Source organism: Pan troglodytes, chromosome 6, assembly GCF_028858775.2.
Source record: "Pan troglodytes isolate AG18354 chromosome 6, NHGRI_mPanTro3-v2.0_pri, whole genome shotgun sequence".
In the NCBI taxonomy this organism is placed as follows: Eukaryota; Metazoa; Chordata; class Mammalia; order Primates; family Hominidae; genus Pan; species Pan troglodytes.
The window spans coordinates 164,971,245-164,996,546 of NC_072404.2; the positions used below are offsets into that span (position 1 = coordinate 164,971,245).

Below are 25,302 nucleotides of genomic sequence, written 5' to 3' on the forward strand. Positions count from 1 at the left end.
ATCTTGGGGTTGTCTTCAATGCTTCCCCACGTTGGCTGTCCCTAGGTTGTATCTCATGGTGACTCCTGTTTGACCGCTTTCTTTGAGTGGAGCTTGTCTTCCAATCGGTTTTTGGAAATATTTCATTTTGCTTTGGAAGACACTCGAGCAAACAGTTATTTAAATGTACACATTTGGCAGTACAATTCCACTTTTGTTTTTAAAACTGTTCATACATATTCATAGACTAAAGACTGGGAGGTTATATACCAAATGTTAACAGATTCTCAGGAAAGAAGGGTAATGAAAAGTAATTCTTTTTCAATAAAGGGAATGTAGGTGATCTTAATACATTTTTTTCTGCTTATTTCTATTGTCCAAATTTTCTGCAGTCAACATGAGAAAAATCTATTATAATAGTGACCGGTAAGAATGATTGATATCATTTTCCTCAAGAAATGTCTACTGTTGAGGTTAAAATCGATATTCCACCTATTTTAAATGGCATGCTGTTATTTCCCAATGTTATTTTTCTTTGGAGTGAGAAATTTGTTTTTTGTTGATAATTTGATTTATTTCTTTTTAAAATTTCTTTAACTAGGTAATGTTTTCATGGCACAAAACTTATAATGATAAACATTTCTACTTCTTTTTCTGTTGATTTCTTTTATAACACTTTGTTGCCTGGCTGCGGTACCTTAAACCTCTTTGATGGTGTAGCTTGATGATAGTTTTTTTAAAGTTTTTTTCTCCATGCCTTCCCTCCATTTTCTTAGCAACCTGCCCCCCCAACCCCAACACCTCCCATCTATTTTGGTCTCTATAGTCCCTGTTAGATCCTTTCCCCAAGTGTCTGGTAGTCCAGTCTGCTGACATTTAGTGGTGGAAGACCGAAAATGTAATAGCTCTGTGCTTGTGCGAGGGAGGACGGGCTTATCAGCTGGAGCCTCATGTAAAGGAACCTGGGGAGGCATTTGTTGGGGCACAGCCCTCCCCTAGTTCTTGTTCCATTGGGCTGCCTGCCCGCCCTCCCATGCTGGAGGTTTCCGGTGCTGGAAGATGCCAAGCCTTTAAGGATGCAGAGTGTACCTTGGGTGGTTCTCCGCTTTGCCCGCTGCCGGTTGAGGGTTTGATTTTCCTGGATCTGCTGAAGTGACTGCTTTTTCATCTGCTTCTTGGTTTTCAAGAGCGTATTGCTGTCATCTCCTTGTTGCGCCCCCTGTTATAGTGGGGGTTTTGTTTTGGGGAGGGGGTCTTTTAAATTCACGGGGAATAAACAAAATTAAATGGGCTTGTTTAATCTGCCATCTTAATCTGGAACTCCTCCAAACACTTTCTGAACCCCCTACCCCTCAGAGCCCCTTTACAAGCCACACGGGATGTAGATCTCAGCCCCAAAGCATTGCCTGTTTTCATCATCAACTTCATTCACAGACATAGTTCTAAATGACTTTCAGCTATTTCTAGAAATTAGACACGTCTTCCTAAGCGAAGGTTTACCATGTTTAAGGTTCCATGAAAGAATGTGCCCTAAGTTGTTGCCCAGCCCCTGGCTGAGAAGGAACGGGCGTGTGGGAGGCAGGTGAAGAGCACACAGGGAGGGGACGGAGAAGCTCCTGAGCCAGCCTCCTTCATGGCTCAGTTTCATTTCAGTGCGTGGCACTTCCCAGAAGAAACAAGTCTTGTTCTCACTGTGATCTGTACCCAGGTGGGGAGAGATGGGATGTGGGCCATGCATGTAAATTGACAACACCCCTCCCCGTGTAGGGTGCCCTCAGGTGGTCAGGAACACTTTTGGAAGATAAATCTAAGGAAGAGAGTGGTACTTAGCAGCTGTCATTTTCCTTTCAGGCTCCTGTGACGTTTGATGACATCACTGTGTACTTACTCCAGGAGGAATGGGTGCTGCTGAGCCAGCAACAGAAGGAGCTCTGTGGTTCCAACAAGCTGGTGGCACCACTGGGTATGGGTGCCCATCCACATCCCTGCCACTGTCAATTTAGATCGGCATTCCCAACCTCATCTGCATCAGGAACACTGGAGAGAGTTTTCTGGAATCCAAGCATTTGTCTAGGCATCTTTACTCCACCTGTCTGCTCGATCCCGTATCTACCTTAATTGCATGCAAATTCACACATCACCCTTTCTCTTCTCCCCTTAAAATGGTCAAGAGAAGTGGGGCAATCTGGCAGGCCTGGGCTAGACTCCTGGGTCTGTCTCCTGGTGCCTCAGAATCCCCCAAGGGGCCGGGAGGGAAACTCGGAAACTAGGCCTGTGGATCTGTGGAGCCCGTAGGACACTGGAGGTAGGAAGCAGTGGTGGCAAGAGCATCACATTTGTGATGTGGAAATCTGGTCTCAATCCCAGCTCTCCACTGGATACTTGAATGCCCTTGGCCTTTTTAAGCCTGAATTTCCATCGTCTTAGGGTTGTTGTAGAGATGAGTGAGATAAAACAGTTTAAGAGTTTGCACAAGTGTAGGTATTTTCATCTCATCTATTTTTTGAATGCTCTTTCCTTTGATTCTTTGGGTAGACTTTCTGTGCCAAGGACAGAGGTGGTTGGTTGTATTTCAATATGTGTGTACACATATGCACTGTTTGCTGATTGCAAGTTGATGACTGTCTACCATGCCTGTCTTTTCTTATTTCATCTTGGCCCCTGTATAAGGCATGGTAGAAGCAACAATCAGCATTTTATGGTGGAAGGATTGCAGCTGGGGTGAGTCTTCCTGTGCCGGCTAAAAGAGTTTGAAAACCACTGATTCTTCCAAACCAGAAGTTGCAAAATAGCAGCTCATGGGCCAGATATGGCTCACTGCTTGGAGTTTTGTTTTGCTTTGTTTTTTGGCTTTCATTTCTTTTGTTTGGCTTCTTAAAAATATTAAGTAAATTGCCAATATTTAGTTATTAGGAGTTTTCACATAAGAATATGGATTTCTGGCATCTCTTGACAAACGGGATGGTGTGGCAGGGCTGAGCCTGCATCCTGAGTGGCAGCCCTTCTGCAGCTGAGTAGCTGCCGTTCCCTTACGTCTTGCAGGTTGCCACAGCCCCTGCACTTGGCCTGGTTTCTTCTGTTATATTACCAGGCTGGCCCCTCTCAGTATTTGGGTTTCTGACCCATAGTTTGTATACCTGTTTAGCCTCCTTGTGCCCTCATTCCTTTCTCCTAGTCTCCTATTCTATTAGGGGCCTCACAGATAAGAGTTTCTAAACCACCGAACCACTGTGCTGAACCACCAAGACTCCTACTTTCCTCCTTGGCCCCTTATCTCACCATGCCGAGAGATGTCGCAGACAGATACCTCCTTCGTGTTGTGACCCGGAGCCAGGTCTTCTCTTCATAGTGCTTTTCTCTCTCTCTCTCTTTTTTTTTTTTTAAACTCAGGACCAACTGTTGCCAATCCTGAGCTGTTCTGTAAGTTCGGACGAGGGCCAGAGCCATGGCTTGGCAGCGTCCAGGGCCAGAGGAGCCTTCTGGAGCATCACCCAGGTGAGTGTGGAGCTGCACTCAGGGGCAGATGCTTGGCTGGAGAGGGAGCAGGGGCAGCCCCAGGACTCCAGGCTCATCCTCTGCCCTTCCTGTTCTCCACCAGCTGACACTGCTGTTCTCCTCCCAGGTGCCATCTGATTAATACCTAAATATACACACTGCCCCTAATGTCCTTCTCCAACCTCTCATCTCCCATTGTCTTATTTCTACCCAGGAGAATATGTTTATTTATAATTATTATAAGTTCCATGAAGGCATGACTTTGTCTTATTTACAACCATATTTCTAGTGCTTAGAACAATACCTGGCACCCAGCTGTTGCACAGTAGATAATCACTGAATGAATGAATGAATGAACAGCTGTCTGCTAAGTTCTAGGGATTTATCTTTTCTTTCCTCTTTCGATAAGACCCTCCTGTTCAGGGGTTGGCTTAGCCAGGCCAGATGACATCTTGGCATTATGTAAAATAACTGCGTTAACCCAGCCCCTACTGTGGGAGAAGAGGGAGGTGGGGAACAAGATCCTGTATGAATCAAATCACAGAAGTTTGTTTTCCCTTGTGATTTCTCTCAGACCACAAGGAGCTCTAGACAGCTTTGTGACTCTGGAAAGTATCGTAGAGACAAATTTGTTTCATTTCCCCTTGCTTGGCTCTTATTTTGAGCCTTCTGACTCTTATTAACAGCTTCATGCCCTTACAGTTTTGTAGACCAGTCTGTTGGCCTGGCACAAAAATGTTGCGTCCTCAGCCACTGGGCATTGGAACTTATGTTGGTACATAAGAAGTGGTTCCACAGGAGTTAGAGTCTTTTGAGTTGCATTTCATCTAAGTGAATAAAGAAACTTCTAGTTCAGCTTGAAGAAGAAAGATGTGAGGCCATGAGAGTCCTCATCTGTCAGAAGGTTTATGTTATAAGAGAGGAATTAGACTTGAGTTTCTCTTGAGAGCTGGGTCAGCATCCAGTACTTTGAGGTAGAAGTATTCGAAGATAGATTACAGCTTAAGGAAAACTACCTGGGGACCAAAACTGCCTGCCCAGGAGATAGGTAGCTTTCTTCCCCTGGAGTTGCGGTGTGTGGCTTTAGTGATCTTTTTTAAATCCTATATTCTATTATGTCAGTGTTCTTATCCATAAATAAATTTTGACTCCTGAAGATTGTACGTTTCATAGATCAGATTGCAAAGATTTCCTTTTGGCCGGTTGTATCTGTCCTTTAAATTCAAAAAACAAAAAGGAGGGGGAGGGTTCCGTAAAGTCCATCCCTTTGGCTTTATTCTGGATAGGTGAGGGAAGGGCCTGCAGACTTGGCCAGGACTAGAAGAAAATTCAGGTGTGTGTGTGTGTGTGTGTGTGCTTTCCGTCTTTCATATTTGGTGTACCTCAGAGCCCCTGTGAGTTGCAGTGGCTCTAACTATAGGATTTTAAAGCCAATCCCTTCTGTCTCTTCTCTAAAGGAAAAAAACAGATGGGCTACATGGGAGAAATGGAGGTGCAAGGTCCCACCAGGGAGAGTGGACAGTCCCTCCCGCCTCAGAAGAAAGCTTACCTTTCCCACCTCAGTACAGGCAGTGGACACATCGAGGGAGACTGGGCAGGAAGAAACAGGAAACTTCTGAAGCCCCGGTCCATCCAGAAGTCGTGGTTTGTGCAGTTTCCGTGGCTGATCATGAATGAGGAGCAGACGGCTCTGTTCTGCTCTGCTTGCCGAGAATACCCCTCCATCAGGGACAAACGGTCAAGACTAATAGAAGGTTATACAGGACCATTCAAGGTGGAGACTCTCAAATACCACGCGAAGAGCAAGGCCCACATGTTCTGTGTCAATGCCTTGGCAGCGAGGGACCCCATCTGGGCAGCCCGGTTCCGGAGCATCAGAGACCCACCTGGAGATGTTCTGGCCAGCCCGGAGCCGCTCTTCACTGCAGATTGCCCCATATTCTACCCCCCAGGGCCTCTGGGAGGATTTGATAGCATGGCTGAGCTCCTGCCAAGTTCAAGAGCTGAACTAGAGGACCCTGGGGGGGATGGAGCAATTCCTGCAATGTATCTAGACTGCATTTCAGATTTGAGGCAAAAAGAAATCACTGATGGCATCCACAGCTCCTCAGACATTAATATTTTATATAATGATGCAGTAGAATCCTGCATTCAGGTAATACGTTTATAATGATTGCTGTATCTTACAGAGAAGGATTCTATACTGAGAACGATGTATATCCATGCTGATGATGGAAAAAAGAATACTAGTGATAACCCACTGCTAACATCATAATGTTGGCATATACCAACATGCTTATCATGGACTAGGCATTGTTTTAGACGCGTTCCATGTATTATCTCATTTAATTTGGACAACAACCCTATTATCATCTCCTTTTTGCAAATAACGTAATTAGTGAGATAGAACATTTCTACTTCTGGTATAAAGGAAACAGTCATCTTTATTCAGAATCCAAAATAAACACAGATCTCAAGAAATAGCCTACAACCACAAAATCACAGAGCTCTTAAATAGTCAATATTTAAATTTGTTTTGTTTAAGAGACAGGGTATCGCTCTGTCACCCAGGCTGGACTGTGGTGTGATCATAGCTCGCTGCAGCCTTTACCTCCAAGGCTCAAGCAGTCCTTCCCACTCAGCCTCCCAAGTAGCTGGGACCACAGGTGTGTGCCCCCACACCTGGATAATTTTTTATTTTTCGTAGAGCTGGGAATCTCACTATATTGCCCAGGCTGGTCTTGAACTCCTGGACTCAACCAGTCCTCCCACCTCATCCTCCCAAAATGCTAGGATTACAGGTATGATCTACCACTCCTGGCTAGTATTTTTTAAATTTTAAGTTTGGAGTCATGTTGCACTTGTAAACATTGCAGTTTTTTCACACATGTTGTTTGATGTAATGTTTCTGATGTTGCTGTGAGGCCGGTAGAGCAGGTGCTATTAAACTCATCTTGTTGGAAGAACACAGACTTTGGAGGAAGTGACATGTCCAGGGTCCTAGAGCTCTTGTAGTCAGTGCCAGAATCTGCCCAGAGTCCTGAGCTGCCAGCCCATGCTTTCCTTCCACTCCCCGCAGCACTGCTGGGCACTAAAGTACTCTAGCGCCCACCTTAGGTTTCCTTTGTAGTTACCGAATGCTTTGGAAAGTTGTCCTGTAAGGAAACTACGTTCATTGGAAGCTTCCCCATTTCTCACCTATTGCATAGAAGTAGAATTTTACAACAAATCATTTTTAACTCCCCTCCAGGAGTCTGGTGAGAATAGCTCGGAGGTTCCTCCTAGAGCTGACATCATAAGGAATCCAGTTCAACTTCATAAACTCTCATTTTTCCAAAATCCAGAAAAACAGCATAGCTCATTTCTTTTCCTGTTCCTGATATTTTTTAGTATTAGAAGCTAATGAACCGATGTAACCTTTTATCATCTGAATTCAGCAGTGAGGCGTGTGTAAACCAGTCACTGGTCATAAGCATCTTTAGCTTTTTTGACCACCTCTTTGTTCCCATCCCATTGGGAAATCTTAGGTGCTCCTAGAGGCACACAGTCACCTTTTAGTTGTAGGTGACCAGGAGGCAGCTCTCAGGACTCTGAGGACAGCATGCAGTGAGAGGCTCTGCCCAGCTGCCTGTTCTTTCCACATGCTTTCATTTCCGCCCAGGAGATCCTAGGATCTGACCGAGTCTCACTTGGCTTTTACCTACTAATTCGGGCCTCCTGAATTTGATTCTTTGACTTTCAGTGGATAAATTAATTCCTCTGAGTGCATCTGGGCCTCTTGGTGAGCTTCCCAGGAGAAATAGGGCTTCCAAAGGCCCCAGAAGTGTCACGTGGGAGTCTGGCTCGGCAGGCGGTGCTGAGTGGCCGCTGCTCTTTGTTCCAGGACCCTTCTGCAGAGGGGCTGTCGGAGGAGGTTCCTGTGGTGTTTGAGGAGCTGCCAGTGGTGTTCGAGGATGTGGCAGTGTATTTCACCCGGGAGGAGTGGGGCATGCTAGACAAGCGGCAGAAGGAGCTGTACAGAGACGTGATGCGGATGAACTACGAGCTGTTGGCATCCTTGGGTAAAGACGCACCGAGCCTCTTATTCACCACCCTCATTTGACTTGGGAAGCCCACAAGGGGAGCTGTGGCTTGTGGTTATCTTCCCATTCCTGCCCCCTCCCTGTGTGTAGGCAGAGACCGATTCTGTCTTTTGCACCTCATAACTCCCCTGCTTGGGGTAACTGTGCTTTATCACCTTCTCATCCACCCACCTGTTCATCCATTCGTCCCCCACCAGACATTTTGGAGTACCTACTATGTGCCAGATGAACACAGCTGATCCATGGTCTCTGCTTTCAAGGGCCTAGCACGTTTGTGGGAGAGACAGACATTTTAATAAGAAACTATAAAATAATACAGTCTCCCATAAAAGAGCTTCCAGAAGAGTACCCGGGGCTACTGAAGAAGAGGGATTTGATTTCCTGGGCATTGGTGGGAGGAATCAGGAAGCCTTTATAGAGTAGGAAATGTTTTAATTGAGTTCAAAACCAGGTGGATCAGAAGGAGGAAGGGCATTGAGCCATGATGGAGGGGACGGCCTGGCAGAGCCACCCCTATCTGTGCAGCCCAGGGCTAAGGCTCCTGCATCCTGGCCAGGCGCCGGCAAGGGTTGGCAGCCTTCAGCACGGGAGTCATGGGGTTTGGACCTTGGCAGATTAGGAAGAGGGCAGTGCTTCTTGCTGCTCAGGATGGTGCTCTCCTCTCCTGCATCTGCTGTTTTATCTTCTCTTTGCCTCTTTCTGGCAGATTAGCAAGGTTCTTACGAAGCATCAAGATGGAAAGACAACTTTTTTTGTTGGAGACAGAGTCTCACTCTGTCGCCCAAGCTGGAGTGCAGTGGCACGATCTTGGTTCACTGCAACCTCTGCCTCCCAGGCTAATTTTTGTTTTTTGAGTAGAGACGGGGTTTCACCATGTTGGCCAGGCTGGTCTCGAACTCCTGACCTCAGGTGATCCACCTGCCTTGGCCTCTCAAAGTGCTAGGATTACAGGTATGAGCCAGCACACCTGGCCAACATGTTTTTGTCATTGTTCATAATTTTTAAATGGCTCCCCAAACATTCAGAAGTGACTTAAATTATTTATTTTGTGGTGACAGAGGTTTCGTTGTCATGCCCTAGGTTAGGTGTATCCCTTCAGAGTATCACTGCCCGTGCTGTGCTGAAGAGCAGTGAGAGTGAGGGCGAAATTCACACCTGTCTTAAAAATGCATACTCTCTGCAAAAAGTTGGGTTTTCCTTTAACGTAATCGGCACTAGCGACTCAGTTTCACTGTGAAGCCCCCAGGCGATTGTGAAGGTACCAGGCGATGGTGTTGCCGGCCCAGGGCAGCTTCTGCAGCAGTGCAGGGAGGGCTGGCCAGGATTGTTTAGCCTGTGCCTGTTTCCTCACGTTTTGTGTTTTGACAGAGCATGATCTAAACATTTTATCAGTTTCTTTTTCATTTACGTAAATTAGGCAGTAGGGAAATCTCAGCTAACTAAGGTCTTTAAGTTTTATTTGGATGAACAAAAAATGTAATCAGAGGGAAGGGAACTCATTTTCCTTGAGGGTCAGAGGCAGGAATCAGAAAGGCTTTCTAGGGGGTGGGCCTGGCCTCTCCGGTTGTCCGTGAAATTGAGACAGGTATGGGAGTCTAGAAACGGAGTTGCATGTGTGTGATTCCTTTCAGTTACTTTAATTGGATCTCTGGTTATCCTTTAACTATCCTCGAATTTAAACAGTTCTTCATGTTTGAGATATAGAAGCATCTTAAGGAGCCTGGGGACTATGGGCAGGGCCTGGCATAAGCTATTTGTATGTTTAAAAGTGGTATATAATAGTATTAAATTGGGATATAAAGTAGTGTTAAAACATAGTGGAGATTCTTTAATTGTTATTATTATTTTTACTTTGGCTTGTTTTTTTTTTATTTCCCACACTTTACCCTCCATAACAAATGCTCTAAGAGTTGAAAACCAAATATTATTTTGCATTATCTTTTAATACACAAAACAACTTCTTGGGGTGAACTCAGTTTTGTTTGTGTGTGTGTGTGTGTGTGAGAGAGAGAGAAAGACAGGCTGTCACTCTGTCACCCAGGCTGGAGTGCAGTGGTGCCATCATAGCTCACTGTAACCTTGAACTCCTGGGCTCAAGCAATCCTCCTGCCTTAGCCTCCCAAGTAGCTGGGACTACAGGCGCATGCCACAACACCTGGCTAATGTTTAAATTTTTTTGTAGAGATGGAGTCTCACTTTGCTGCCCAGGCTGGTCTCAAACTGCTGGACTCAAGTGATCCTGCTGACTTAGCCCCCAAAGTGTTGGATTACGGCATGAGCCACTGCACCTGGCTTGCCATATCTGATGAAGTCTGTTGCTTCTTCCCAAAAAGCAGCCAGAAATCTCAATTACATCCCACTGTTAAGAAACTAATATTTGTCATTAATGGAAATAGACAGGCCAACATAGGGACTATGTGGGTAGCCCTTGCTTTTATTTGTAAAGGTGTCATTGTATGCTGAGTGGCCACTCACTGCAGGCGGGCAGTTTCTTGTCCACAGGAGAAGTCGGTAACTACAGCCAGGCCTTACAGAGCTGGGGGAAGGCGTTGTGTCACTCATGGAAAACAACACTGAGTGGGAGGGCCCTAAAGAAGATGAGCAGGGGAGTTCGAGTCCCCCAGCTTCTCCACGGCAGGACATGTGATGATGGCCTCCAAGTGGGGGCAGCCGGAGCTAGAGAAAGAAGAACCAAGGTGAGGGGCTAGAGTGGCGTCTATTTATTTGTTTGTTTGAGATAGGGTCTCTCTATATTGCCTAGTCAGGACTGAAACTCCTGGGCCCAGGCGATCCTCCTGCCTCCATCTCCGGAGTATCTGGGATTACAGGCACACGCACTGCACCTGGCTAGAGTGGCTTTTGCAGAATGGATTCATGGGATAGGGCCTGCTGGCCCTTGGTGAAGTTAGCCTGGAAGGATGAGGAGTCCTTTGTAGGCCAAACCATTGTTATGGACTGTTATGGAATGTGGGTGTTTGTGGGTGTGTGCACGCACTCGCCACAGTTATGTGCCCTCCTTCTTTTTCCATTACTAAGTCATAGAAAATGCTGAAAATTCCCCTCCATTTCATTTGTTTGGAAGGGAACAAAAAGAAGAGGTTTTGATAAGATGTAGGCTGCAGCTTCAGAGAGGTACCATCAGGGTACGGTATTCCTGGGGCCAGGGTAGTGGCGCCAGCGGCAGTCAAAGGTGGACAGTACCCAAAGGGAATATAAATGGAGTCAAACAGATTTGGGAACATTTGGTCCCTGTTTGTTTTCAATTATTCTTTAAAAATATTTCTGCCGGGTGCGGTGGCTCACGCCTGTAATCCCAGCACTTTGGGAGACTGAGGCAGGTGGATCACCTGAGGTCGGGAGTTCGAGACCAGCCTGGCCAACATGGCGAGACCCCATCTCTACTAAAAATACAAAAATTAGCCGAGCATAGTGGCACGCGCCCTTAGTTCCAGCTACTCGGGAGGCTGAGGCAGGAGAATCGCTTGAACCTGGGAGGTGGAGGTTGCAGTGAGCCAAGATCGTGCCACTGTACTCCAGCCTGGGCGACAGAGCCAGACTCCATCTCAAAAAAAAAAAAAAAAGAAAGAAAGATGACAGTCCCCTGTCCCACCTTTCTCTTTTACAAAGTCCTGTTCCCCAGAATCTTGTAGCTGTTTCTTCCAGTAATTTGCCGCATTATTTCTAAATAACGTATGTGGACATTATCTTAGAAGGGACGGACTCCAGCAGGACGCGCTTATAAAACAGTTGCATCCTCCCGTTCACCGCTGAGCATGTCAGCTCTGGGGGCCTTTTCTTTCTCACCCTCTGGGTTAAATCTAGGCAGGGCCTGGAACTTTTTCTTATCACACTCAAATAACATGAAATCTTCCTGTTCTAATTTCAGTGAGTGCAATGCCTGGTACAAAACTCTTCAAAAGTGTCCCGATCAAAAAAAGACAGAGAAAGGCTGGCAAACTACCTCAATTAAAGGAGACTGAAGAGGTGTGACAACTTGAGTGCATGATGCTAGGACAGATGCTGGGCTATAGAGACATTTTGGGGACAAGTGAAGAAATTTAGTATGAACTTAGATTAGATAATAGTATGATATCAGTGTTGAGTTTCCTGGTTTTGATCATTATAACTCTGGTTATATTATAACTTTGCTTTCTGCTGCCCCATTTCAAAGGACTGCAGACTCATGTATTATCTCACAACTCTGCAGGTGGGGAGTCCAGGTGGGCCTGATCAGGTTCTCTGCTTAGAGTCTTAGCCCAAACCAAGGGGCCGGCCAGGCAGGCTCCTGTGTGGAGGCTCTGAGCTCACTTATGCTGTTGCCAGAATCTAGCTCCTTGCGGTTCTCCTGCTGCCTGTCAGCGGGGAGCACTTTCAGCCCAGGAGCTGCTCTCAGGTGCTTCCCTGTGGCCCCCTCCGTGCTCAGGCCGGCAGCAGTGTTTGGAATCGTCATGTGCCCTGAAGCTCTGACTTCCTGGGCTGCTGCCAGCTGAGAACAGCACCAGCTTTTAAAGAGCTGTGTAATTAGGTCGGCTCCACTGGCTAATCTCCCTTTGCTGTGCAAGGTAACGTGATGACAGTGTGACCTCTCATCCTGTTCAGAGTCCCCTAACCTCAAGGGGTAGAGGTTAGGCCAGGGTGAGGGCCCTGGAGCCCATGTTCGAATCCCACCTACTACCTATGAAAGGGTCCTTTTTTGTTGGGTAACACACATGAAGTATTTAGGAATAAAGGGACATGCAAACAATTTACTCTCAAATGGTTCAGAAAAATATTGTAGCTATACGTATAGACCCAGCAGGAGAGCGTGCCTGTGAGCTCACAAGCATGCTGGAACACATGGGGCAGAATGTCAATGATTGGAGTTCCTTGTGTTATTCAATCTTTTCTGTAAATTTGAAATTATATCAGAGATTTACCAAAAGGAAAATTTAGGAAACAAAAGCCCCGTCTCTGTGTAGTAGTAGAAAATCTGGACTTCATTTAACACTCAATTCTTGCCTTTCCCGCCTCAACCTGCTGCGGCTGTAGAATGTGGACCCATGCCATAGGAAGAAAGGGGCTCCTCTTCTCCCACCCCCTGCTGGTTTCAGAATTTCTGACTCATCCTCAGTGGGAATGGCGTTGGTGGGTGGGAGAGGTATAAGAAAGGTTTCATTTGACATGTAATCTGACACCAGCTACTTAGAGCTGTAGTCCTTTAAAGCTGGTTGTCTTCTTTGGGTGTTTGTGGGTTCTGCATTACCCCCAACAGGCACTGAGACCCTCTCGCTTGCAGTTGCCTGGACATGGGTGAATGTCTGCCCTGGCAGCCTGTCTATATAGGCGCCTTCACAGGGGAGTATCACACTGGTAGCCAGCCGTCACGGGCAGGCCCCACAGACAATGCCAGGCCTCTTCTCATTCCCCATGTGGCCCACATCTGAACCATAGAAGCACTTCCAGACCCTGTGCTCTCCCAGACCTGGGATTGTAGGCCTTTCTCGACATGGCCACCTCCAAGGCACCCCATGGCTACCTTAGTCTTATCCAGGGCTGGACTCGTGGCCATTCACGGCTCCCAGAGATACAGGTCAGGTTAAGGGAAAGGGCGCACCCACCACTCCCCACAGTCAGAGAGGCTCACAATATCCTTGACAATGCTTTCCAGAAACATCCCTGGTGCCCAACTTCCTGGCTCCTTCAGTCTCAGCTCTGTGACTCCTCTCGATGGGCGCAGGCTGGAGCCACAGCCCCTGGCCCTCAGCCATTCTCTTTCAAGGTCATGTGTCCGTGTCTGGCTTTGGAATGCGGAAGAGCTGGCTCCTGCTCTGGGGGCTTTCAGCCGGAGCAGGCAGCCGGAATCACACTTTCATATCCTGTGGCTTATGTTTATTGTATTCCTGATTTATTGATTTTAGATATTCTCTATTGATTCCTACTGTGGAAGATGGAGATACGGCCCTGTTACATCACCTGGGCCCCCGCTTCTCTTCCCTCCATCCTCTCAGAACAGGTACATCACACTTTGTTGGTTACATTGGTATAAATTATTTGCCCGGTTATGATTATGTGTGATTTACTGCTGAACAAGGTGGTGTATTGTGATGGTGTTGCCTTCATTGTCGGACTCTTCCCCCTCGAATTGGAAAATTTTTTCTTCTTTTTCATTTTTCTCACTTTCTTTACCCTCATCAGTTCTTCCCAGACTGTCCAGTGGAATTATAAAACTCCTCCGAAGAGTCTTTTCCACGTGACGGGACATCCTGTGATCTCTCCATTTCATTCTTTCTCTGGAGACTTCGCTCCGGGGCCTTCTCCTCCCCTGCTCTGTCTGACCCAGGCAGCTGTTAGGCCGGCGGCACACCTGTGGTCTGAGATGTGCCTTTGTCTCTCCCCCGTTTCCCGAGTCTGTCTCTTCTTTTGTGGTTGACGTCTTCATCTTAGTGCACATCCTCCAGTGGCTTCCTAAGGAAGGGTGCAGGGGAGGCCTTCTTTCTGTGACGCATCCTGTCTAAAAACATCATATTCTTCCCTCATGATTCAGTGATAACTTGTTTGGGCATATAGGATTCTAGGTTGGAAATACTTTTCCTCAGCATTTTGAAAGCATTGCCCTTTTAGGTTTTACTGGTGCTATTGAGAGGTCTAGTGCCTTCTTATTCCAGAATCTTTGAACATGACATATTTGTTCTACTCTGAAAGCTTTTGAAATTGATTTCATTTTTCTCAAATTTTTCATGATATGCCTTGATGTTTTATATAAAGTGTGTTTTTAATCTTTTTTTTTTGGGTATCTGGTGTTTCCCTTCCATGTGGAAACTGGTCTTTCCCTGTTTGGGAAAATTTTCTTGTATGATTTCTTCCTATTTTCTCTTTTCTTTCTTCCAGAAATTCCTTCCTATTAGTTTGATATTGGACTTCCTGGATTGAGTCTCTGGTTTTCTGTTTGTGTCTTTTTCTCCTATTTTCTGCTTTTATCTTTTTTTTACTACTTTCTTGGACATTTCCTCCATTTTATTTTCTAACAATGCTATTTTTTTTTTATTCTATTGGGTTTTTTAGTTGCTAAACACTCTTATTTCCTCTTTCATGAATGGCTATCATGAGTTTTCTTTCTAGGAATATTAATTCTCATTATTTTGAAGTTTTGTTTTGCTTCCTGCTGTATTTCAAGTTTTTCCAAATCTTTTCCTACTTGTTTTGGTTTCTCTCTTTCATGTTAGAGGCTTTTCTTAAATAATTATCTCTCGGTTCATTCCTGTGTACGAGTAAGCCTTAGAAACGGACTGGAAGCCCTGTGCATGGCTGCAGACCTGTGCATGGCTGGGAAGCATCAAGAGTAGGTTTCACTTTTCACTGTAGGGTGACCAGTTCTTCTTACTGAAGAACCCACAAAGGTCAGTGTCCATAGATCTTTTGAGGGGAGAGGGAAGGGCAATTCCATTTTTCCAAAGAAAACGCTTCCCCTCTCCTGTTTGGAGGGTATGATAAGCCCAGCCAACATTCTTGGAGTCGAGCAGTGCACCCCTTGGTCCATAGACATGACTCGATCTCCCTGCTTTCAGTACCGCACCACCCCTTCACCTTTCTGTGTACGTGGTATATGGGGTCTGGAGCCTTTCTGGATAAGTTTTTCTGTAGACCAAACCTCTGTTCTCCTCTGGGGTGTGGTGGTGGTGTTTCCTGGTTTCCCGGAATAGGTGAGAGGACCTGGGATTGATCAGATCGCTGTCAGATTTGAGCCAGTCCACTGCTCCCACCCATTCCCCATCCACCACGTTCTCCCATACCTGTTGCCTGCAGTTTATGAATCTTTCTGGGATTCTCTGGTACCAACCAGCTTGCTTCTCCTTGTTAATCCCTCTGCAGGCATTTGGTGTTCAGCTCTGTTTGTTTCTCTTTCTTTTGTCTCCTTCCCTTCCAAAAATGGATTTGCATTCCTAATCCAATTTATCTTGGGCCTATACCTCATTTTGTTATTTTTATTCCTTTGCCCTCATTTTAGAGATATTTTAAGAAGGATATATGTTCAATTTAACACACTTTAGTAATTTACTTATTTATATTTTTATTAGTAGTAAATATGTAGATATTGACACACACATATATGTATCATTATATATAAAGTATATTCAAGCGATCCAAAGATGAGTAGTGGAAACCAATCTCCCTTTTCCCTTGTCCTTCAGTTCCTCCCCAGGAGCACCCACAGGCCCAGTTGCTTGTGTGGCTCTCCACAGAAAGTTTATGCACACATTCACATAGACACACACAAAAGCATGATGTAGATAGTGATGGATTTTATTTTCAATAGAGGAAATGGTTTATTTGCATACCCCTGAACAATATTCCTATTTTAAGTAAAGGGTAGTGCTTAATCCAAAGACACACATCTCCTTTAGTCAGATTTCAGGCTCCATTGCAGGTGGTAGGTATTTCAGGGGGCCCTCCAAGTGCCCCTTTCAAAAACCCATGTAGTTGGTCACCTTCACAGAGGCCAGCTGTGGGGGCAGAGGGGCACATGCATGGGCCAGCTGTGGGGGCAGAGGGGCACACGTGTGGGCCAGCTGTGGGGGCAGAGGGGCACACGTGTGGGCCAGCTGTGGGGGCAGAGGGGCACACGTGTGGGCCAGCTGTGGGGGCAGAGGGGCACACGTGTGGGCCAGCTGTGGGGGCAGAGGGGCACATGCGTGGGCCAGCTGTGGGTGGCACCTTCCACTTCTCATGTGGCTGCTGTTTCCCCCTGCCTCTCTCTCCTGCTTAGTCCCTATGTTTCTTCCTGTTTCCACCCTTCCCCCTCTGGTGTGTATGGCTGGCCCATGGATCTGAGGAAGCCCTATCCTAGCTGAGGGGTGCCCCTCCCCTTACTGCCTCTTTGGCACTCTGGGTTTGCGCTCAGCCTGCCCCTGGCCGACTAGACTTTATAAGGACAGAACCCAGAGACACCTCTGTGTACTTCAGGGACTGGGTCTAGCTTGAGGGGGCTACTCGATTTGGCCACAGCAGTGACATCAGCATGATTCTTCATCCTTACAACAGGACCTGCTGCTGCCAAGCCAGACTTGATCTCCAAACTGGAGCGGAGGGCTGCACCCTGGATCAAGGACCCAAATGGGCCAAAGTGGGGGAAAGGTCGTCCTCCAGGTGAGTGTAAACCTACAGCATTCTGAAGGACATGTGCCAGGGCCCAGGCGGCTATGATGAGTCAAACAGCATGAGCTCAGCTGTGCTCATCCGATGGGGGCCGATTGGGCACCAAGCCTGGCAGGAGGCCCTGGGTAGACAACATGTAAAGCAACTAACCCTGCCAACAGAGTGTAGAGTAGTCTGGGAAACAGGGAAAAAACAGGTCCTTTTGTAAGCAGAAGTGCTGATGGAGGCTGTGGCAGAGCTGGTGGGAGCAAGTACGTGGGGACACTGGTCTCGAGGAGCCAGGGGACCCAGAGATCTGTGAGCCTGTCATCCCTTCTCCCTCCTTCTCCAGTGCTCGGTGACAGCACTATTGGTTTGTGAGAATTCGTTGTCTTGCGTATCTCAATCAGTAATTTCTTGGCTTGTAGCTGCTACACTTACTTCTGTACCTACTTCCTTCTGAGGCTTGTAAAAGCCTTGGCAGGTGTTTAACCTATTCTATTGTGGAGCCTCACACGAGAGTGAAAGCCACCTGCTTATCCAACAGTCTCTGTGGCCAAGGGGGTTAATTGAACTTATTGGTATCTGGTGTCACATGATCCCAGGGTAGCTGTGTGGATAGGGTGGTTGGGGCGGTGGTGAAAGAACCCACAAGGATTAGCAACAACTGTGGGGGAGCCAGATGAACTTTCACAGATGAGAATGGGTGAGGGTTTAAGTGGACGCCACTAATGATCTCTAGAAAGAAGGATTGCATTCATCTTCTCTGCCTTGCTTAAGGGATACTTATTAAATTTGGGGGTGTCTTAGCTGATAGAAGACGGCAGAGTTCTGGGTAGCAGAACCAAGCATGATTTAATTTTCTCCAAAGGGAACAAGAAGATGGCGGCAGTGAGAGAGGCAGACACACAGGCCTCGGCTGCAGACTCCGCGTTGCTTCCAGGCTCTCCCGTGGAGGCCCGTGCCTCCTGCTGCAGTTCCAGCATTTGTGAGGAAGGAGATGGACCTAGGAGAATCAAGAGGACATACAGGCCCCGTTCCATTCAGAGGTCATGGTTTGGGCAGTTCCCATGGTTAGTAATTGACCCCAAAGAGACCAAACTCTTCTGCTCAGCCTGCATAGAAAGACCTAATCTCCACGACAAATCATCTCGGTTAGTCAGAGGTTACACGGGGCCTTTTAAAGTGGAGACTTTAAAATACCATGAAGTCAGCAAAGCGCACAGGCTCTGTGTCAACACGGTTGAAATCAAGGAAGACACCCCTCACACTGCCCTCGTTCCAGAGATCTCCAGCGACCTCATGGCCAACATGGAGCACTTTTTCAATGCCGCCTACTCCATCGCATACCACTCAAGGCCCCTGAATGATTTTGAGAAGATCCTGCAGCTCCTCCAAAGCACGGGGACCGTGATATTAGGCAAGTACCGCAATCGCACGGCGTGCACTCAGTTCATCAAGTACATCTCAGAGACCCTGAAGAGGGAGATCCTGGAGGACGTGCGGAACTCGCCCTGTGTGAGCGTGCTGCTGGACAGCTCCACCGACGCCTCCGAGCAGGCCTGCGTGGGGATTTACATCCGCTACTTCAAGCAGATGGAGGTGAAAGAGTCCTACATCACTCTGGCCCCTCTCTACAGTGAGACAGCAGATGGGTACTTCGAGACCATCGTTTCTGCCCTGGATGAGCTGGACATCCCCTTCCGGAAGCCTGGCTGGGTGGTGGGGCTGGGGACGGATGGCTCAGCCATGTTGAGCTGCAGAGGAGGCCTTGTGGAAAAGTTCCAGGAGGTCATCCCGCAGCTGCTGCCTGTCCACTGCGTGGCCCACCGGCTGCACCTGGCTGTGGTGGACGCCTGCGGGAGCATCGATCTGGTGAAGAAGTGTGACCGGCACATCCGCACCGTCTTCAAGTTTTATCAGTCCTCAAACAAGAGGCTGAACGAGCTGCAGGAAGGTGCGGCGCCTCTGGAGCAGGAGATCATGCGCCTGAAGGATCTGAATGCGGTCCGCTGGGTGGCCAGCAGGAGGCGCACGCTGCACGCGCTGCTCGTGAGCTGGCCCGCCCTGGCCAGGCACCTCCAGAGGGTGGCAGAGGCTGGGGGCCAGACTGGGCACCGGGCCAAAGGGATGCTGAAGCTCATGCGCGGCTTCCACTTTGTCAAGTTCTGCCACTTCCTGTTGGACTTCCTGAGCATCTACAGGCCTCTGTCCGAGGTGTGCCAGAAGGAGATCGTGCTGATTACAGAGGTGAACGCCACGCTGGGCCGTGCCTACGTGGCACTGGAGAGCCTCCGTCACCAGGCAGGGCCCAAAGAGGAAGAATTCAACGCCAGCTTCAAGGATGGGCGGCTCCACGGCATCTGCTTGGACAAACTGGAGGTAGCGGAACAGCGGTTCCAGGCGGATAGGGAGAGGACGGTCCTGACGGGGATTGAGTACCTCCAGCAGAGGTTTGACGCAGACCGACCCCCACAGCTGAAGAACATGGAGGTGTTTGACACCATGGCCTGGCCAAGTGGGATTGAACTTGCCAGTTTTGGGAATGATGACATTCTCAACCTGGCCAGGTATTTCGAGTGCTCCCTCCCAACAGGATACAGTGAGGAAGCTCTGCTGGAGGAGTGGCTGGGCCTGAAAACCATTGCCCAGCACCTCCCGTTCTCCATGCTCTGCAAAAACGCCCTGGCCCAGCACTGCCGCTTCCCCCTGCTAAGCAAGCTCATGGCCGTGGTGGTCTGTGTGCCCATCTCCACCTCTTGCTGTGAGCGGGGGTTCAAGGCCATGAACCGGATCAGGACCGATGAGAGGACCAAGCTCTCCAACGAGGTGCTCAACATGCTCATGATGACAGCTGTGAACGGCGTGGCCGTCACGGAGTACGACCCCCAGCCCGCCATCCAGCACTGGTACCTGACCTCCTCAGGCCGGCGTTTCAGCCATGTCTACGCCTGTGCCCAGGTGCCAGCCCGCTCCCCTGCAAGTAAGTACACGTGGCAGAGCTCCCCCAAGGCAGCCTCATGCTGAGCCAGAGGCCAATAAGACAGGACTGCAGGTGCCTGTGGAGCTTCTGTCATGCACCCACCCATTTGCTAGGCCAGTGGGTACTCGATGCGTGACATCCACCCTCCAGGAGCTTGCACCCCTGCCAGGGAGATGATGCACATGTGCTCTAGGCAGCAGGGCTTAGTGCAGAGAGCGTGCATTTCTAGAGCCTGTCTGCCCTGGTGACAGTGCTGTGCTGGCTCTGCCCCCAACTGGCTGTGTGGCCTTGGGCAAGTCTGTCCTTTGATGCCTTGGTTTCTCATCTGCCGAATGAGTTGTGTGTGGAAAACACTCAGGACAATGCCTGGCAGGTGGTGCAAATGGTACTAGTTAAAGGTCAAGACCACTGCTGGGAGTAAGGAGAGGGCTGACCAGCCCCAGGCAGCGCCATCACATTCTAAGTGGGGCTGTATGGACTCTGGACCGTGCAGGAATTTTCAAGAGGGAAGAGGTCCATGTGGCTGTGGAGGAGGTGAGATGTGGAGGAGATGGTGGGGCTTTCAGGCAGAAATCTCACGGGGCAGGGGAGAACAGAAACAGCCTCTCTGGACCGGAGGGCTGGGGTCAAGAACTTGCTTGAGGGGGAAGCTGTATTAGAAGGGAGGGCAAGTTACTGAAAGCCACAGACAGGAAATTTTTCTCTTCAAGTAGTCACTGAAAACCAAAGAAAATATGCCCGTTGTTGGGGTTCTCCAGACCACTCGCGGCCACTTGACAAGGATGGAGCAGTGCTCTCTCTCCTGGCGTCTCTAGCTGGTCTCCTTCCAGCTGTTGCTGCTCCCAGTTTTCACCTCTGAGTCTGTGGTCACCAGAAATGGGACTGGATCTCATGGCTGACAGAGGCTCTGTAGGAAGCAAGGTGGCCCTGAAGCCACAGTAGGGCAGGTGGGGAGAAGAAAAGAGACCCCTCACTGATAAGAGAAAGGGAAAGCCGAGAGAGGGCTGGGTGAGTTGCTCTGTGTCCAGCCCTGTGGGTGCTAAGGAGAAAAAAATGATGTCAGGTGTGCCCTGATGCAAGTTACTCTTTCCACAGGGACAACAGGACCAGCACAGATTGGTCGAAACACTAGCAAACTACGCACCAATGCCTCCTTCCAGGCAGGGCTCTCAGCCTTGGCAATGTTGATGCTGGGGCTGGGTAATCTCGGTTGGGGGCCCTTCCTGTTCACTGTGGGAACTTGAGCAGCATCCATGGCCTCTACCTATTAGATACCCACTGGATACCAGTAGCACACACCCCATTTGTGACCACGAAAATCATCTCCAGACATTGGCAAATGGCCCCTGGGGGTCAAAATCGCCCCCAGTTGAGATCCCCTATCTCAGGATAAAAGAATGAACAGAGTAGGAACAGATGAGGGCTGCAAAGAGCAGTCGTGGTCCTGACTTCAGTCTGTTCTGCCAAGCTTTCCTCACCAAACAGCCCCTGGGCGAAGCTGGATGTGGAAGGCGGTCACTGTCAGTCAGTCTAATTGTATTCTCCTTCCTCCCTCACAGGCGCCAGGCTCAGGAAGGAGGAGATGGGAGCCCTCTATGTGGAGGAGCCCAGGACCCAGAAGCCACCCATCCTGCCCTCCAGGGAAGCAGCGGAGGTTCTGAAGGACTGCATCATGGAGCCTCCCGAGAGACTCCTGTACCCCCACACCAGCCAGGAGGCCCCCGGGATGTCCTGAGGGACAGGGAGTCCTTGGGACTGCCTTGGAGACGCCTCTGTGATCACTGGGACAGGCTCTGCAGATTCTAGGCTGCCCTAGGATCTTCTGCTGGTGGCGATGGTCTCTAAGCACCAGGAAGTGGGCAGTGGCGTCCCAGAGCAGCAGGGGTATTAGGAGGTACATGACCTGTTTCCTGAGGCCCCACTCAGCACAGCCATGCCTCACAGCACACAAATGTGCCAGAAGGTTCTATATCTCAAGTTCATTTTTAAGGTGCTCCAGAAAATAACCCCATCATGAAAGGTTTCAGCCCCTGAGTTTTGGTGGCAAGAGGAGTGTCCTGGTAGGGGAGACTGTTGGACATCCCTGGGGAATGTTCCAGGGAGGCTGCCCACAGCCTAAGTGGGAATGGGAAAGACCACCTTGTTAGAGGGGGAGGCTGCCCCTGCTCTAGGGACAGCTGGCCTGGCTGCAAGAGCCCCCAGAGGCATTGTTCTGGGACTTCCTACCCTGGCTCCCACAGCAGAAGCAGTGAGGCCTTGGTCTCGTGCGGAACTCTACCTCTTCCCAGGGCTTCCTTTAGGGCGAAACAATCACAAGCCCTTTGCACAGAGCACCCAAGAAAGTTCTCTTCCTGCAGCTCCAGATGGTGGAGCTGGGCTCTTCTGGCAGGGGGTCTGGTGCTTCCCGCAGAGCCGAGCCGCGTTTGACCCGTGGCATGCCCGGCCCGGTTTACCCAGGAGAGGATGGGACCAAGTTGGAGTTGGGAGGCTTGGGATGCAGCCCCAGCTCTGCTGCAGGCAGTGGTCTGATTAATCCCTTCCTCTTTGTGCCTCAGTTTCCCTCTCCATGAAGTGGCAGCAGAGAATCCAAGTGCCTGCTGACTCCCCATCTGCCCTAGGATTAGTGAATGAGAGCCTCGAGCTCCCTGAAAGACCTCTGGCTGCAGTGTGGACTTAGCTGCCATCTGCCCCATCCTCGTCCTTAGTGGGACAGGTAGGAATTTGTCTCCAAAGTCCTTGTTGTAGGAGTTGCTCTCTGAATGCACCATCTGCACGACAGGCTAGTCCACTCTTCTCTGAGCTGCCCTGGGGACTCTGCACCAGGATCTCCAGGGCCCACTGAGACATCCCCGAATGGGCGCTCAGTGACAAGGGCTTTGAACAACCTCCTCCAGGGACTTTGGGCCTGCTCTAGCTTCAGAACCACAGAACCACCGCCCTAGAGGCACAGAGGGGCTTCTGGCTAGGTTCACACCCTCCTCGCCCATCTTCCTTCCACCTAAAGTGAAGCACTTTTCCTTCCAAGGGCAGCTCCGTCTTGGCAGGCTCAGGAGGCCGCTTATCAGGAGGAGGATGATTTTGTCTAGGTTCTGCCTTCCTTAACCATGGGCAGGAAATGAGGCAAGTCAGCAGGCAGGGTTTCTCTGCCCTGCCTGATACTTGTTTTAAACAGGCAGGAAGTGGGCGCCATCCATCCCAGCTTGCTTGCTGCCTGGCTCAGGCAGGTCCTGTGCTGTGCCGCAGGCCCCTGTGGGTGGGCCCTTTCTCCATAGTCTGCCGCTTCCCATTCCCAGGGTAGATGCTGGCATCTGAGCACCTGAGTACCCTTCCTATTCCCAGGGTAGAAGCTGCTGTCTGAGTACCCTTCCCATTCCCAGGGTAGATGCTGGCGTCCGAGCCCCTCCCCGGTACCGCAGGTACCCTAGTACCCCACCTGCCCTTTCATCCCCACCCCAGCACTTAGCCTTAGCACTGTTGCTTTCGTGTCATTTTCAGTTCTAGTCAGGAATTCCTTTCTTGCTTTCTGCCTTTGACCTGTGGAAATGTCTCCCAGCCCTGTGGGTCTGGCGGTCAGAGGGACCCCACAGGCCTGTGGTGCGGGAGCTCTGGGAGGTGTTACTATCTGCGTGGCTAAGGCACGCACAGGCCTCCTTCTCCCCATCACCGTCTCCATGGGCGTTCAGGAACTTGCCCAGGTCAGGCACTGTGGATGTGAACTCGTGGAAGGGGAGGGAGAAAGGCTTTTTTAGGTGGGGCTATAGCCTCTGCCCTACCCACAGGGATTCCACATCAAGGTGCTGTTCCAGCACACATGCTTCCTGCGGCCTCTTCATCCTTGAAGAATCCCTCAGAGCAGGAGGCCATCCTGTGAGCAGCCGTGAGTGGGTCTCTGTGGGAGTAGTTCTGGAGCTGAGGTGGAAGCTAGGGGAAGCAACTCGCCCTCTCCACGTCAGCATCAGCGTGCTCCGAGGACACCGTCCAGTGCCTTCCTTAGGTGGTGGGAAAGGGGGTCCCTGTGCAGCGGGGCCACTGAGAATGCTGTTTGTCATAAAATTTGCACTACCCGATTTCTCGAGGGGCACAGGCCTGCTCCGTTCCCCTTTGTCAGCCAATGGCCAAGAAGGAAGAAGATGAGTGCCATCTTATTCCTGAACTTCCTCATTCAGGACCCCCGTGGAAACACAGTGAGCATCCTTATCAGAGGCCCTGGCCCAGGCTGGCCCCTTTGCTTTGTTTGGAGAGGCTGGCTGAGTTTCAGCCCCTAGTGCTGGAGACCCCCTTGTTGGAGAGGCTTCCTGTTTATGCCTCACAAGAAGAAAAACCACAGGGCTCTGGGAGGGGAAGAAGCATGCACTCCCGCTTTGGCTGGAGTCCCAGCGCTTGTCGCCACCCTCCTCCTCGCCTGTAGTCTTGACAGCATCCGTATGTACGTGTCCTGGCATTTCCCCTCCCTCTCCCTGATGACTGATACCCACCGGGTCTGACATTCCAAGTAACCAGTATGTAACTGGTAGTTTGATCCCAATAGCCGTAGCGACTCCAGGTGGGAGTGAAGGAGCCCAGCCCCCTGTCCTGGAAGATACCTTAGAGTATGTGACCGTGCTCCAGACCCTTGCTTCTCTCTCCTGCAGAGGGTGAGTTTCTAGGGTGCTAAGTACCTATCAGAACAGTGTGGAGGGGCAGGTCCCTCATACAGGTGTGTGCTTAGCCAAATACAGTAACTGTGACTGGCCCAGGGATGTTCTGTCCTCTATTTTCAAAGACGAAAGGAGGTTTTAAAAACCATGTTTGATTCCTAACCTTTTGCTACCTGAATAAAGCAGAGTCTATTTCAACACATCTCTGTCTTGTGTGTCCCTAAGCGAGGACCAGGAGCTCAGAGAAGCTGACAGAACGAGCAGTGTCCTGTGGATGCCAGAGCCGGGGACAAGTGTGGGTCAGCATCCCAGCTCAGAGGAGCGGCCCAGTTCGTCTGAGAACACTGAAGTCACAGAGCCCTGGGGAGGGGCTTCTGACCAGCACTCCTCCTGCTCTCATTCCAACACACACAAAGGGAATGTCCTGGTCCAGGGAGCCAGGGCTCTCTTGCTGCCATGTGAATAATTCCCTGTAGCAGCCACTGCTAGACAGCAAGCTTGGGAAGCCTTCTTATGCAGAAATCAAAGTCATCTTTATAAAAAGTGTCACAGAGTCCCTTATGAAGACAGCTGGACAGAGCAGGAGCCGACCCTTCCCTGACTGCCCAGTTCAGTGAGCCCGGTTAAATATCTGCCGTCAGCAGCCTGCCATGAGGTGCAGAGAGGACCTTCTACTTCATCCCTCCAAGCTGAGTCGTATCATAAAATGCATACTTTATTTTCCTTCTGCCTGTAGAGAATCAGAAAGCACATGATGGAGGTTTCAGAAAAGGGCTTGTGAGATCGAGCATGTCAGAGCTGAAGATCTGTGTCTGTGAGACATGTCCTCCTGAAAGAGCACGCATGAGCTGACATAGCCACGGTGCCGGATTGCCCTCACCCTGATTGTCCCATCAGTGTAGCTTGTCTCAAGAGGTTTACACTGTGGCTGTGTTTCTCATAGGTTACCCAAACTCCTATCATAAAGGCAGGAAACAGAAGTGAAAAACCTGAATCCAAACCACAGGAAGTGCTG

At 49.5% G+C, this 25,302-nt stretch overlaps 1 protein-coding gene across 8 annotated transcripts in view; it reads left to right on the plus strand.

Annotated features, from left to right (window-relative positions):
• The window catches only part of ZNF862 (zinc finger protein 862), a 31,158-nt gene that overhangs the window by 4,393 nt on the left and 1,463 nt on the right, over positions 1-25,302 (plus strand). For 5 of the 8 annotated variants that reach the window (XM_016945342.3, XM_024358081.3, XM_016945341.3 and 2 more), the window contains 7 exons: positions 1,831-1,942; positions 3,370-3,474; positions 4,932-5,629; positions 7,358-7,535; positions 16,575-16,679; positions 17,539-19,650; positions 21,210-24,485. In XM_016945342.3, coding sequence (XP_016800831.3) covers positions 1,831-1,942; positions 3,370-3,474; positions 4,932-5,629; positions 7,358-7,535; positions 16,575-16,679; positions 17,539-19,650; positions 21,210-21,385 — 3,486 coding nt within the window. In that variant the 3' untranslated portion in view covers positions 21,386-24,485. Of the gene's footprint in view, positions 1-1,830; positions 1,943-3,369; positions 3,475-4,931; positions 5,630-7,357; positions 7,536-16,574; positions 16,680-17,538; positions 19,651-21,209; positions 24,486-25,302 lie in introns of those variants that run through there. The other 3 variants (XR_008536298.2, XR_001714520.3, XR_001714519.3) reach the window with 3 other exon arrangements.